Here is a 15122-nt window from a genome sequence, read left to right as displayed (position 1 = left end):
CAGGGGCTGGAGCCGATACTGGAGCGAGCTCTGGGGCTGAAGTCGACACTGGAGCGCGCCTAGAGACCGGAACCAATCGCCTTCTCCTCAGATTCCCCTCTAGGCTCGGGGTGAAAGGCACGGCTGGCGGGCTTGCCATTGCGGTGACCAGCGGGCTTGGGTCAATGGCGGCCGGCGGGCTTGAGAAAGCCTCGGCCGGCGGGGTTGACTTCTTAGCGGCCTTCGGACTCGGAGCGGCTGGCGGGCTGGCGGGCTCGTCTTTGGAGTGGCGAAACGTTTCCATGCCGTGGGGGGGAAAAAACAGGAAAACAAAAACTATTCAAAAAAGGCTGAAAACAAACATGGGGGAAAAGACGCCGCTTACTTTCAGGTTTTGAGGTCTTGCGTTCTGTCATGGGTCGTGGTGCTGAGGAAGCACACGGAGAGGAAGTAATCCACGAGAGTCTTTAATTATCAAAACAAGAACAAAACACTTGGAAACAGAGGGAGACAACAACCACGATGTAACTTTAACGCAAGACAAGGGAACAGAGGAAAACACAGGGCTTATAAACACATGGAACGTAATCGGGAGAACAGAAACAAACATGTGACAATATATGTAGAGAAATATTATTTAAAATTAAATACAGTAGTTATGTGATTGTAGTTCTGCCTCCCTAAATTCAAACTTGAATTGCATTTCCACAATTAATTCGTAATTGTCTATGTTTTGTTGTGCACATTATCATTCTGGGACAGGACAAAGAAATGTATTATATAACACATCAGATTTACTCACCTGTATATGTGTGGTTCATGTTTTCCCAAATGTCCCCACAAGGATAGTAAAACTTGAAATGTTTGACATTGTGAGGACAAAATTTCAGTCCCTGTGAGGAAAAGAGTATCAATACTAAGTGAAGTTTTGTTTTCCTGTGAGGATTTGGATAGAGTTAGGGTTAGAGTTAGGAGATAAAATATAAAGGTCAAATCATATAAAAATCAATATGTTTATGGAGAGTCCTTCTCTGTGTGTGTGTGTGTGTGTGTGTGTGTGTGTGTGTGTACCTGTTTTTCTATTCTGGTGGGGACTTAAACCTGAATACACACAGACTCATGGGGACTCGTGTCACGGTGGGGACCTAAATTGAGGTCCCCACGGGTAAACAAGCTAATAAATCACACAGAATGAAGTTTTTTGAAAATCTAAAAATGCAGAAAGTTTCCTGTGAGGGGTAGGTTTAGTATAAAACCTACGGTCTGTACAGTATAAAAACCATTACGCCTATGGAGAGTCCCCACAAGGATAGCAAACCAGACATGTGTGTGTGTGTGTGTGTGTGTGTGTGTGTGTAAACATATTTTCTTGTGAAACATCCTGGTTAATGACAGAACACTTTGCTTGCTCAATATGTAATATCACGTACCAAACAGGGCATGTTGTGCCGTGCCTGTTTGATTCTGTAGGGCAGGTGTGAGATAAAAGCACAGGCTGGAGGCTTTTGTCTCTGCTTATTCAGTTTTCATTTTAATTATTGTTCTAGCAGTTTTATGTAGGATCATGTCCAAGTTTATTGTTGTTATTTCAATAATGACAACCACATCCAGGGTGTAGAAGACCAATCACCAGGTGACTCAGAGAAAGGGAGGAATTATGGGAAAGGTGTCATTGTTTTGACATACTGTATAGTATATACACTGCTAGATTTCTGATGTTAATAAGTGTGGAAACGTGCCATCACAGCCTGAAAAGTGTCCACTGCAAAGTTATATTTATGATCATAATTAGTCTGTTGCTAAAATGTTTTATTAGGTACAAGCGCATTGTTAAGTGATTACTAGGATTTATGGCTGCTAGATAACTGACCCAAATCAAAAGAGGCCACTTAAAAAGTCTTTATAATATCCTGATCTATAAATCTGTCTCTCTCATAATCCTAAAATACATGCAATTAAAATTTTGCTATTGCTACTATTGTCTAGTAATGTGTAATCACCATACAATTATTACATGTCTGCTAGTGTTAGAACAAATATGCAAATAAAAATAATACGAGTTACTATCTAAAGATCCTGAAGCTTAAAAACGCCAGTCAAAGCTTTCCAAATACCAGTTGTTTTCCATTGGTTGCTGACATGTCAGTTTTCAGACCAGGAGTTGTGATTGGTTGCTTGAGACACGTGGCAGTCTAAGTCCCGCCCCCATAGTGAGGAATGTGGAGAGGGAGGGACAGGCAATATTTACAAACACTGTTTAAAGAGACAGAGCTCACATAACACCGATTATATTACCTGCATTACCAGAAATGCACTTTACCGGCCCAAGCCACACCAGTGACATTATATTTCAAACAGGCACCTCAGACAAGCCAAAGGCAATGACAATGTGTGACCCTGGAGCACAAAAGCAGTCTTAAGTCGCTGGGGTATATTTGTAGCAATACATTGTATGGGTCAAAATTGTCCATTTTTCTTTTATGCCAAAAATCATTAGGATATTAAGTAAAGATCATGTTCCATGAAGATATTTTGTAAATTTCCTACCGTAAATATATCAAAACAGTAATGTGCTTTCATAAGAACTTCATCTGGACAACTTTAAAGGCGATTTTCTCAATATTTTGATTTTTTTGCACCCTCAGATTCCAGATTTTCAAATAGTTGTATCTCAAATATTGTCCTATCCTAACAAACCATACATCAATGGAAAGCTTATTTATTCAGTGTATGATAAATCTACACTTATGACTGGTTTTGTGGTCCAGGATCACATATAGTCAAACGAATGATGCAAGCCTGTGAAATCATTTCATATCAGCTCGCTTGGCCTTTATGTCAAAATATTTTATGGTTACACACCTCTGACTACAGTTTAAATAACTTTCAACTGTGCTAGATAAAAATAACTGTATTGACAGTGTAAACATCTAATAACCTTATTCTTTTTCAGCATTATTCTATACACAATAAAACCACGCAAGCTATACTAAATGCTTTCCGCTTTAAGGCTGAATGTAGATGTGTGCGAATTCATAAGCGATTTTTTAAAGTACAATGACGCTGATGATAACTCTATCTGCCCAACCCCCACCGCTTCACTCTGGTGTAAGCCTCTGATTGGTCCAGCGGCCGGAGTGGGCGGAGTCAGGCCGTTGCTGCCAGCGCCGTGACGTCACAATCAGCTGTTCTGAACGTCCTATATTCTGATCAGCGGATCAGCTGGCGAAGCAATAACATCACAAACCATATCTGCTGGAAACACACACAAGCTGCAGATGCGACGACTGAAGCGACGTGTAAATCACGATTTACACGCAGATTTCTTCTAAGAAGAAAGACTTTTTCATTTTTTTGTGAAATTACTACCTCATACAAAAAGAATACCTAAAGCTATGCTTTAAGATTTTTGTTGTTTTTATTGTGTGGTCTTCACGTTTACAACTTGAATAATTTTGCAGGTAAGACAGGTAAGATGCTGAATCTCTTCTGTTTTGTAGCAGACTTTAGTCCGTCTGTTGAAACTGGACTAGATCAGACCTGCCTTGTAGAAAGCAAGCGCTAATAAAAGCTGTATGAACAGTATTTTATTCTGTTGTCATTCCTATCATAAGACATCATTATTTTGCTCTCGTGATAGATCGTATTTATAGCAGAGACCAAAGCCAGTCGATGGTTTTCTGATCTTTTCATACAGAAGTCGCTTAAAAATAGCATTCATTACAATATTGTGTTTTCAAGTCGTGTTTAGAAGCAGTGAGTTAGATGTGTGATATGTTACGTTAGGGACAAGCCTGTATCTGCAGCAACTCGCTCATCAACCGTCGGATTTTGATGAAACCAGCTTTATTATTGAAGAGAATGTGATTTTTAGGGCTGCTGTATACAGGCTGTGGTTATATGAGTGATTTGAGAGCTGGTAATACCCTTGATCCGAGCTGTCATTGCTGTGACCCTTTGCGCTCAGTCTCTCTCCGCATTATATGCTCCTGTTCACTGCTCTTATGCGTTTTGCATTCATATTCGCTTTTTGCTTTACTGTTTTTCAAATATATGGCCACGGTTGCCTTGGATTCATCTGTAAACAATAAGTAAATAAATAAATGTAAATTATTTATAAACCACATTATTATATTACATTACAAAATGTAAAAAAAAAATTAAAAAAAAGCCAAATACTCATAGTGCCACTAAATTGATTGTTCTAGAGGTTGCTAAATGTTATTTTTATTTAATGTTATTTTATGATATGGTTTTCTTGACCAAGTCTGTTCTTTTTTTTTCTGTCTTTGTCAAATGTAGATCTTTGCACCAAGTGAGACCTTATATTATACTGCGCCTTCTCTGAAGACTCAAAAAAGGCCAATACACCTGTGATCAACCTGCCATCTGTTACATCACTGACAAAAACACAAAAATTAGCAACTTTAGTTAATTAAACAGCTATTAAAAAACGGAAGCGAAGAAGAAGTTACTCCAGATCTGAAGGGACCGAAGCCCTGTGTGTCTGAGGCTGATGAAGAGGGATGGCTCCTGGTCAATCTGCACGGTGAGTGTCCTACACAAACAACACAAAACTCTGCCTTTAATGGGACCTAAATGTATACATTTACTAAATTTAAAATAAAGGCAAGGAACAAATTATATTTAAGTTAGTTTCAAGTTTGAAGAGTATGTCGGAGTAAAAAGGCAACAATCTACTGAATGTAATGAATTAATCTTTATGAATTTGGAAAAATCGGCTTGGTTCCAAAACCTAGTGACCTGCCTCACTATTTACGGCAGCTTGTGAGGCATCACCACAACCACCATGGAACCCGGTCTGCAATGCTTTTCATAGCCAGCAACTGTTTTAACAGTCATGCATGCATAACATGCAAATAGTAATCCTCAGGCAAAGCCCACAGGAATCATCAAATGCTAAAAATAGCATTTTGCTAAGCTAAAGATATGATACTCTTAAGGCCCAAATCATACTCTTTGTATGTAAATATAAATACTTGTAGCTGCACAGCTCAATTTTGTGTGTCGTTGAGTTCAAAATGTGCCATACAGCATATAATAACTCAAAGAATGCAAATGGTGCTAATGGTGTACATCGCACAAATAGCAACATCAACAAAATTAGCATAGCTTTCTATTCCAGATCAACTACCATCATAAGGTCATTGCACACATTCAGTTGATTTTGAAATTCTTGTCTGAAATTTTTGCATGTTAAAAAGTAAACACGACCTCACGCTGTGTCAATCACGTTTACACACTGCCACCGAAACTTTCATCCATCATAAAATAATTTGGATCAGGTTCGATTTTCTGCGTTTTCACATCCGTAACAAGCATTTTGATAGGAAAGGATGACGAATACGAAAAAAACGCAAACGACAATTTCAGACTTAGTGTGCTATAGTCCAAAATCGCATACTGTCTAGCAGGTACTACATTTGATTTGAAAGCATTAAATATGTTCAATTAGGGCTGCACGATTAATCGAATGCGATTGTCATGCACATCTTGTCAGTAAAGCTGGTTCTGTGATTAATAGTAAATCTCCATCACCTGCTTTCAGATGGAGCTGCATTTACTACACAAAGCCGTAGATCTCTGACAAGCTACGCTGCGCAAACAAATCGCAGACGATATAATCATACGATTATGAAATCGAATAAATGGTTCACGATAATGACAGCTGTTTGCATAGCTTGTCAGTGAACTACGGCTCTGTGAAGTAAATGCTGCTCCATCTGAAAGCACGTGAAAATACCACATTTAATAACATGTTTTTACTCCAAACTCACTTCATAACGTCAGCCGAGTGTTTGAAGTAAATCCTTCTGTGAGATGATGTGACATCTTACACAGAATAAGGCACGCAACATATTTCAAAGTATTCTAAGCAGCCTTTATCACTATGTCGATTAGCATTGCATTATTATATACTTTATTATAATAAAAATGATAATAATAAGAACTCCGATAAACCATATTGCTGTAGCCGTGTGTTTATTTGTCATGTTGAATCAATGAAAGCAGTTAAATCTTCTGTTTATTCAGCAACTGCTATAGGGATTTCCTGGGTTTCTTCTGCGAGGCGTATTTGGAGTTTCCTCGCGAGAGCGCCCTCTGGCCTTCGGATGGAGATTTACAGCTGATCACAGAACCGTGCTTCACTGAAAGATACGCATGACAATCGCAGCTTCTGCCTAATCGCGATTTCGATTTCATTTCGATTTATCGTGCAGCCCTATGTTCAATGTAGTATAAATATAAGTAGTATGAATAAAATTCAGAAATACTAGATCCACCATATTATCACTGCTGCGTGAGCCAGCATCAGTGCCATTCGCAACTCAGCACAGTAAACTGTACATCGAATGTGTGCTCCAGAACCTCATTAGAAGTAATAGGTCATCCAGGTACTTCTCACCTACCATTTTTTTCTTAACATTACTGCATACTACTCCTTTGGTGTGCTGTTTTCACATACTATATAGCAAGGTTGTAGACATATTTTGAATGCAGCAAATATCCATGCAAGTTTTTTTTTTTTTTTTTTTTGCCAAAAGTAGACAGGAAACGAAGTAGGAGAGAGCGAGGGGTCCGGGACTCGGACTCAAACTCAGGATACCCGCAACATAACGGCCTTTTATGTCAGCACACTGCCTTCTAGGCTATTGGCACCAACATATCCCTAAGCAAGTTAGTAAAACGGTCAGCATAACTACCTGAAATAATAATCTGGTTTTAATGAACAGGTAACTCTATCAACCCCTGGGCTCTGAGGTTTGGTGAAGTGTGTAATTCCTGTTACAATCTCCCTCTTTTAGCCATTATTCACGATAGTCCCTCCCAACTGTCGCCAATGGCTGAGTAAGTGTCACAAGACTGTGACGCGTTTAACGGTCATCAGCATCGTAAATCCTCGAAAGTTTTTCATAATTTTATTTTTTTTATTTTTATGTATGTAAATTTATAACACTATTATTTGTATTATATTACATCTGCATCAAATTACAAAAAAAAAAAAAAACGAGTTAACGCTAATGGGAGGGTGTTTCTAATGCAGCGCCAATGGGAGGGACGGTAAATTTGACATCGTTCTCTCTTCTGACTGCCATTATCAGTCTCTCTCTATTATATTTTTGTGGTACTCTCCCATTCACTGCTCTCGAAGTTAACCAAACTATGACGACTTCCGCTGCTGAGAAACCCGGAAATGTGTAAAAGGTCCATTGGGCTGTTCAGACTATTACTAGAAATGACACGCTTTCCATTTGAAATGCTGCACAAGTAGGCATCTCACTAGGTTTTGGAACCAAGTTGTTGGGACTTAGTAGTACAAAGTAGTACATGGTGAGTAGATCATGATAATTTAAAAGGGTTTTAAAGCAACTAATGGTAGTATTTTATGTTTTTCTGTTGTTTCTGTATCCCTTCTCATTTGTCCATATTTGAATGATTTCCTTTTATTGGTATGTGTGCTCATGGTACTGGCATCCCCCACTTGCATGGCTTCAACCAAACCTTTCATATTCTGGAAACACACCCTGTTCTGTCTTCTATCACTTCCTACTTCACTGAAGGTGAGGATGGGCCAGAGGCAGCTTCAGTAGCATGCGCCCGTCCCCGCAGTGAATGTCATGCATCTCAGATATGCGGCCCCTCTCCTCCCACCTGCAGAAACCGCAGGACTAGAGCAGGCAGGATACAGGCGGCACATCCTTCCTTCCCTTCCATCTGCTCTCCTCCTGATCCCGCCTCCTTCTCTCACCTTGAGTCAGTAGAAGTGAATGTGTTGTTAAGTGAGCGGGGACCGTGTTCCTGCAGCATGGATGAGAGCTGGTTTGTCACCCCTCCCCCCTGTTTTACTGCAGAGGGAGCCACGGCGGAGGCTAGCCCCATGGAGGACCTCCTCATCGAGCACCCCAGCATGTCTGTGTACGTCTCCGCTGGCCCTCTCCCTGCGGTGGAAGAGAGCACCACCAGCCTGAATGGCAGTGTCAGGTAAATTTAACTTCCGCTGTTTGCGTTCTTTTCTGCAGTGAGATTTCACTTGGTTTGTGTTTGTTGCTTTACCCAGGTAAGTTCACATTTAGTTTGAGCAAACTCTGAGTTTTCGGGCTCAAGATGATGGGTTGGTTTTGAGCGGGTTTCATCACCATGGTAACTCGCGCTACATGGCTATCCTGCTCCAGAGCAGGTTTTATTCTGGGTTAGAGATCGCAAACCCAAACTGGACCAATCAGCTGTGAGCAGTGACATATCTGATGCAATGAAGCCACTCCCCCGTATCTCTCGCTCCAAATTAAAGCAGTTTACAGTCAAATAATTTTTTGAGACAAAATTGCCTGACTTTTGCAGCTACTTATTTATTATATTTATATTAAATTAATTGTAATTGTTTATAATTCATAGAGTATATTCATATTTTTATATGAAGTGGCAATTAATTTTAAGCTTCGTATTTAAAGGGGTCATATGATGCGATTTCTATTTTTCCTTTTCTTTAGTGTGTTATGTAGCTATTTGTGCATGTATAAGATCTGCAGAGTTACAAAGCTCAAAGTCTCCCACAAAAGGATTTATTCTATCTAAAAGAGAAGGCTGATCCAGCCCGGGCTAAAACGCCTCATTCAAACACGCCCCCACATGTCTACGTCACGATGCGGAAATATTAGCATAATGCCGCCCAAATGTTCATGAAAAGAAAGAAGGCGTGGTTTCAGGAACCGCAGTAGTGTTGATGCAGCCATGTCAGGGAGACGCTGTGTGTTTCTGTGCGAAAGCAAAAGCACTTTATTTGGCCTTCCGGAAGTAGATGCAATGAGGAATCATTGGTTAAGATTTATTTACAACAGAACAGCACAACCCAGATGTTCGAATTTGTGCAACGCATTTTATGGACGACAGTTTTGTGAACCTAGGAGAGTAGCCTACAAGGCTGGCTGTGCAAAGGCTATTTCTAAAATAAAATGGGTCAATTCTGACTTTGCTATGACAATCTGGCGCAGATTTTTGGCGCCGTGTAGTGTATCGCGTCGTATGTGTGTGTGTGCGTGATCACAGAGTCAGCTTTCTTAATCGCGGCTTGTGTACTGCAAATACATACGAGCATCATCACTGTGTCTGTCACGCGACTCTGTTCCCTTTTCGGGCTTGAACTGATGGTAAAATTCAGCAGAAAAGTGAATTGCGCTGACTCTTGCGAGAAGTGCCACACGTTCAGGTGCACATACTCCAGAGTTAATCACAAACCCTGGTTCAAACTCCGAGTTGACAGAGAACGTTTGTATCAGGCTTTGTGAGCCCGGTGAACTTGGTCTAAACCAGGTTGGCTTTTTGTCAACTCAAAACTTACTCTGCAACTTAGAGTTTGTTCATCTCGCTTCGTGCTACAGGCCACTGGTGACTGACAAAATGTCTTGTCGTCACAGTTGGTTAGGACAAAAACATGGACTAATGCAGGGGTGTCCAATCCTGTTCCTAGAGGGCCGATGCCCTGCAAAGTTTAGCTCCAATCCCAATTAAACACACCTGAACCAGCTAATCAAGGTCTTACTGGGCAAACTGGAAACTTGCAGGCAGGTGTGTTGAGGCAAGCAGAAGGAAAACTCTGAAGGACAGTGGCCCTCCAGGACCACGTTTGGACACCCCTGGATTAACACATCTTGATTTATTGCTTGCTGGTGTTGACATTTTGTTGGGCCTAGTTCAGGGGTTCTATAGGTGCGTTTCAATTACAGATTTGCGCAAAACCTTTGCGATATTTTATAAATGTCGATAAAAAAAACACTTTCCATTGTTTCCATGTTATGCGACTAAAATTAAAACAAATTTTCTCGCGATAAGTCATGGTGACAGGTGTTGGTAGGTTTACGTATATTGCAGCCACCGCACTAGCCATTATTTTTAATCGAAGGAGATGTAGGCGTGTATTTTTAGAGAAGGAGCGCAGAGATTTGCTTTTGGGATGCTTCTGAAACATGCCGCGGCGCAGCTGGTATGAACACAATCATTGACTAGAGTGGCCGTGTCGTAGCCGTAATGTAGTGTAAATAAGGGGTTATCCAAGCATTAATGACAAGAAAAGCCCCTTATACTTGAGAGCTGCCACGCATGAGGTGTTTCTTTGAGGTCATAGTACATTAAAGAATGATCATGTGACTTATGTACGCCAGGTGACCTGTGAATGCGAAATAACCATTTCCATTGCAATTTTGCTAAATAATCATTTTTCGAATTACCTGAAAAACCACCTCATGTGAGCGTAAACTTTTTTTGCGATATATGGGAGTTTTCACGAAATTGGCGTGTTTCCAATAGGCGTATTTTCAATTAGCAATTTCAGTTTGCGCAATTTGAAGGGTAATGGAAATGCAGCTTATGAGCTTTGCTCCAACCTTAATCGAACACCTGAACAAGCTAATCACGGTCTTCAGGATTACTAGAAAGCTAAAGGTAGGCGAGTTTGATCAAGGTTGGAGCTAAACTCTGCAGGAAAGTGGATCTCAAGGGCCAGAGTTGCCTAGACCTGGCCTAGTTAGTACATAATATGGTTACGTCCGAAAGCTGAAAAACGCGACATCTGCAGGCAGCATACAGAGATAGGAAAGCAACAAGGCATGTCAATGTCCGAATCCAATGATCATGTCATATCCTGTCTGCTGTGATACCTTCATGTGATCGTTTTCTGAAGGCAGCACAGATGTATCCTTCACTGCCTATGATATCCCACGATTCTATGCATTCAATTCCGTGACAATTAAGCAAAAAAAATTAATATGGTGCCTGAACCATGTAGTTGGTGGTCAGTTTGTGTTTAAATGTATGTTTTTGACCAAGTTTTCATGTCATTTCTAACAAGGAATTTGTACTACCATAATTAAATAATCTGCTTAGTTATCACCAGAGTTCTTTCTATCTGTATGTTGTAGATCATTAAACTATTAAGCTCAGAAGCCTGTTCAAAATCAGTTATGGGAGGTACTTTCTGTCTGCATATTCATTGCCTGATAGGGCAGCAAGTCAGCTGCCTAAGCTTTCGGACGTAGCCTATAAGAAATTCACATATAGTACCACCTGGTGGATGATTTTTTACTAAATTTGGTACACTGCCTCTTAAATGTACCCTGCAATAATATTCTCTATATCGTGAAGATCAGACATTCCTAAATGAAAAAACTGACCACTTAAATTGGCTGTTAATGACCACTGTTGTTCATCTATAAACCAATGCATTCAACATTTGTATGTAATAAATATTGTAAGACAGGGGTGTCCAAATCAGTTCCTGGAGGGCCACTTTCCTCCAGAGTTTATCAACCCTAATTAAAAACACCTGGACCAACTAAACAAGATCTTTATACTCACTAGAAACTTCTAGGCAAGCGTGTTCATGTTGGAGTTAAACTCTGCAGGACATTGGCCTTCCAGGAACAGGTTTGGACACTCCTGTTGTAGGATATGTCAGCACTTACACCAGGAGTGTCCAATCCTGCTCCTCCTGGAGGGCCAATGTCCTGCAGAGTTTATCTCCAACCCTAATTAAACACACCTGAACCAGCTAATCAAGGTCTTACTAGGCATACTAGAAATATCCAGGCAGGGCTGCACGATTAATCGAATGCGATTGTCATGCACATGTTGTCAGTAAAGCAGGCTCTGTGATTAGTAGTAAATCTCCATAACCTGCTTTCAGATGGAGCAGCAAGCTACGCAAAACGCAGACAATATAATCAACCGATTATGAAATCGAAGAAATCGTTCACGATAATGACAGCTGTTTGCGTAGCTTCTCGGTAAACTACGGCTCTGTGTAGTAAATGCTGCTCCATCTGAAAGCACATGAAAATACCACATTTAATAATATTTTTACTCCAAACTCACTTCATAACGTCAGCCGAGTGTTTGAAATATCCTTCTTTGAGATGATGTGGCTTCTTACACAGAATAAGGCATGCAACATATTTCATAGTATTCTAAGCAGTGATAAAGGCTATGTCGATTAACATTGCATTATTATATACTTTTTTATAATAAAAATTATAATAATAAGAACTCAGATAAACCATATATTGCCATAGCCATGTGTTTATTAGTCACGTTGAATCAAAGAAAGCATTTAAATCTTCCGTTTATTCAGCAACCGCTATAGGAATTTCCTGGGTTTCTTCTGCGGGGCGTATTTGGTGTTTCCTCGCGAGAGCGCCCTCTGGCCTTCGGATGGAGACTTACTGCTGATCACAGAACCGTGCTTCACTGAAAGATACACATAACAATTGCATTTCATTTCGATTTATCGTGCAGCCCTACATCCAGGCAAGTGTGTTGAGGCAAGTTGGAGCTAAACTCTGCAGGACATTGGCTTTCCAGGAACAGGTTTGGACACCCCTGTTGTAGGAAATGTCAGCACTTACACCAGGAGTGTCCAATCCTGGTCCTCACGGGCCTCTTGCAGAGTTGATTTCCATCCCCAGTTAAACGCACCTGAACCAGCTAATCAAGGTGTGTTGTAGCGAACTAGAGATAAACACTGCAGGACTTTGGCTCTCCAGGTGCAGGACTGGACACCCCTGACTTACACCAAATAAAAATCATGCTGAATATGAAAAACTTGGACAATGTCCTAATTTTGTCTTCCATCTTCTTATCTTCTCATTTCATTTTCACTCCATTCTGTCCATTTGCTTCTCACTCCAATGCTTTCCATTCCTCCTCCTATCTGCACTGTTCCAGCAGGATGTCTGAATCAGCAGCGCCCGTAATGACCAGGAGCAGCATGCCCACACGGGTGACCCGAGGAGCAGCCGCACAAGCAGGCGCCCTGGCTAAAGTCACCCAGGTCTCCAGGGTCCAGAGGGCCAAAGCCCGCACTGAGCGTCGCCACCTGGCACGCAACCGCATGCAGCGCCAAAACCGTGTGCGTGAACAGGTGCAACGGCGCGCAACCCACACCCGCAACTCCTTCCTGCACCAACCGTGCCAGCGCAACGTCTGCCACTGATGCATTAAAGTTTACATTGAGGGCATTATAACCCACCCCAAGAAAACCCACACCTCCCAATAAATCCCCTACCTTCTCAAGTTCTCCTTTTGCTTTTACTGGTTTTATGTACATAATGTTATTCAGTTTCATATTAATCAGGTTTGTCTTTGAGTACAAGCCAGTTTATCCTCTTTTCACTCTTATTTGGAAACGCACTACCAAGCACAATTACTCTAAGACGATTCATTTATTTGCTTAAATGGCCATGTACCTCCAATAACACCTAAATCAGTATCTGGGAGTATAGCTGAAAAGGAGACACATGTAAACTCTGTATCTTTACATACATCCCTCTAAATGTATAACAATGACACTTCAGGTACATTGACACTGTTCGTTGAAACATAATCAGGTTAAATTGTCAAAAGAAGGAGCCAACCACTGAATGCTTCATGGAAATATGATCCTAAGATCACATCACACTGAGAGAACAAAAAGCTACTACAGCAATAAAAAAGGTCACTTAAAGACAACAAGAATGAAAAGTATGTAGATAGTGTGAGTGAGCAAGAATAGTAAACAGATACATGCAGTTGAGAGTTTGAAGATTAAGACAAATCTAGCCAGATATGTTTGTAAAGAGGTCATTTCAAAGTAGATGTTGCTGCCTGGTTTTCAGCATAGCGGTGCTAGCTTTCAAAAGTAATTCGACTCCCAAACAATTTCATTTAATTGCTTGCTTTTGTATGACCTCTCTTCCTAAACCTAGTGAGTTGCCTATCTAAACAGCATTTAGGAAACACCATTTATAGGTGTGCTTCCGCAAAGGTAGCATCCTTCCAAGAAAAGGCAATTTCACTGAAGAAATCAATTCAAGATGTTGGAGAAAGTGGGCACTGTCAATTCTATACATAGTCTGAATGGGAAAAATACCCCAGTGCATTTATAAATAGATATTTACACCCAATATTTAGGTGTGTTATGAATTTGTGCTTATTAGACCATTGCCTTGCGTTAGCTTAGCAACATGCTAACATCAAATTCTACTGGAATCAACTGTAAGCATCAAAACTCTTGTGTATTTTGTAATTAATTCAGTACCAAAAATTATAGAAAACAGCTTAGCAACATGTCACCATCAAACTCTATTGAAATCTGTTTTAATTCATGTCTCTTGAGGCAGCTTCTTAAGGTATCTAGCTCACTAGATTTTGAAACAGAGCCTTCAGGTAAACTGACAGAGGGTCCATCATGGATAGTACTCATATAACAACAACAACATATTACGAAGAAGATTCATTATTATTTTTCAATGATCTTTTAGGGATATAGCTGTTTAGCATTTCCCTAAAATGTGACATGAAGCTAAAGCTGACATGATAGCCCCCTGTCAACATCTGATCTAATAGGAAGCGATCGCAGGAGTATCGGGGCAATGTGCAATGTCTTTACAGATCAACTTATAGCACTGAGGAGAGGTTGCCGTAGACTATGGATATAATTGCTTCTAGAATGTGCAGGATAGTATCGATTGTGACTCTTTATTTGCTTCATGGAAGATTACTGTTTGGTGAATTTCACAAAAAATTGTCAAGATGACTGCATAATCTGCAAAATATAGTTACTTTTGATTTTGGGATGCAATTTGTCAAGTTTTTGTGAGATTGACCTGATGCTCCACAAAAAAAAAATCATATGTCCATTGCAAAGCTTTCAGTGTAGCTCGAAAGTTCCCCTGTCCAGCACTTAATGCTTTTGTGTGAAATCACTGTGACCACAGAGACAAAGAACGAAAACGTTTCCCATTACCATTTCTCTGCTTCTCAAAACATCCGTTTTTCAGAAGATGTCATTATTTGCATTTCATCATACCTTTTAAATATCGATTATACGATTGTGCTTTACATCTTCATTGTAATTCTGATGTCTGTCAGAGGTTGCTGGGTCAGCGTCTCTCTCTTTTGACGGACCCAGCACACATGCACTCACACTAACGCATACGTTGAATCCTAAAATGGGCTCTTCCTTGATAGTCAGCGAATACTCTCGGCACATTTACAGGAAATGCATCCACCACGTTGTGATTATCTTATGTGTATTCAGTAATGAATAGACTAACAATGGTGCTTAAAGTATATAATTATATGACTGTTTGTGA

The 15122-nt window shown here is 40.4% G+C and overlaps 1 protein-coding gene and 1 long non-coding RNA gene across 2 annotated transcripts; both read left to right on the top strand.

Moving 5' to 3' along the window:
• Positions 1-3202: 3202 nt before the first annotated feature.
• On the top strand, positions 3203-4433 carry LOC107723022 (uncharacterized). The gene is made up of 2 exons (XR_001637881.1): positions 3203-3440; positions 4282-4433. It is a non-coding gene; the product is annotated as an uncharacterized LOC107723022 (long non-coding RNA).
• A 1-nt stretch (position 4434) lies between these two features.
• LOC107723009 (tumor protein p53-inducible nuclear protein 2-like) lies at positions 4435-14634 on the top strand (the record flags this gene model as incomplete). The annotated part of the gene is made up of 3 exons (XM_016531510.1): positions 4435-4528; positions 7854-7983; positions 12715-14634. Coding segments are annotated over 3 exons (492 nt in total), but the record flags the coding sequence as incomplete, so codon positions are not given.
• Positions 14635-15122: the final 488 nt, after the last annotated feature.

This window comes from Sinocyclocheilus rhinocerous, unplaced genomic scaffold (genome assembly GCF_001515625.1).
Source record: "Sinocyclocheilus rhinocerous isolate Xijiao unplaced genomic scaffold, SAMN03320098_v1.1 scaffold664, whole genome shotgun sequence".
In the NCBI taxonomy this organism is placed as follows: Eukaryota; Metazoa; Chordata; class Actinopteri; order Cypriniformes; family Cyprinidae; genus Sinocyclocheilus; species Sinocyclocheilus rhinocerous.
Note: the sequence above shows the minus strand (reverse complement) of the source record. Positions and strands in the feature narration are given on the sequence as shown.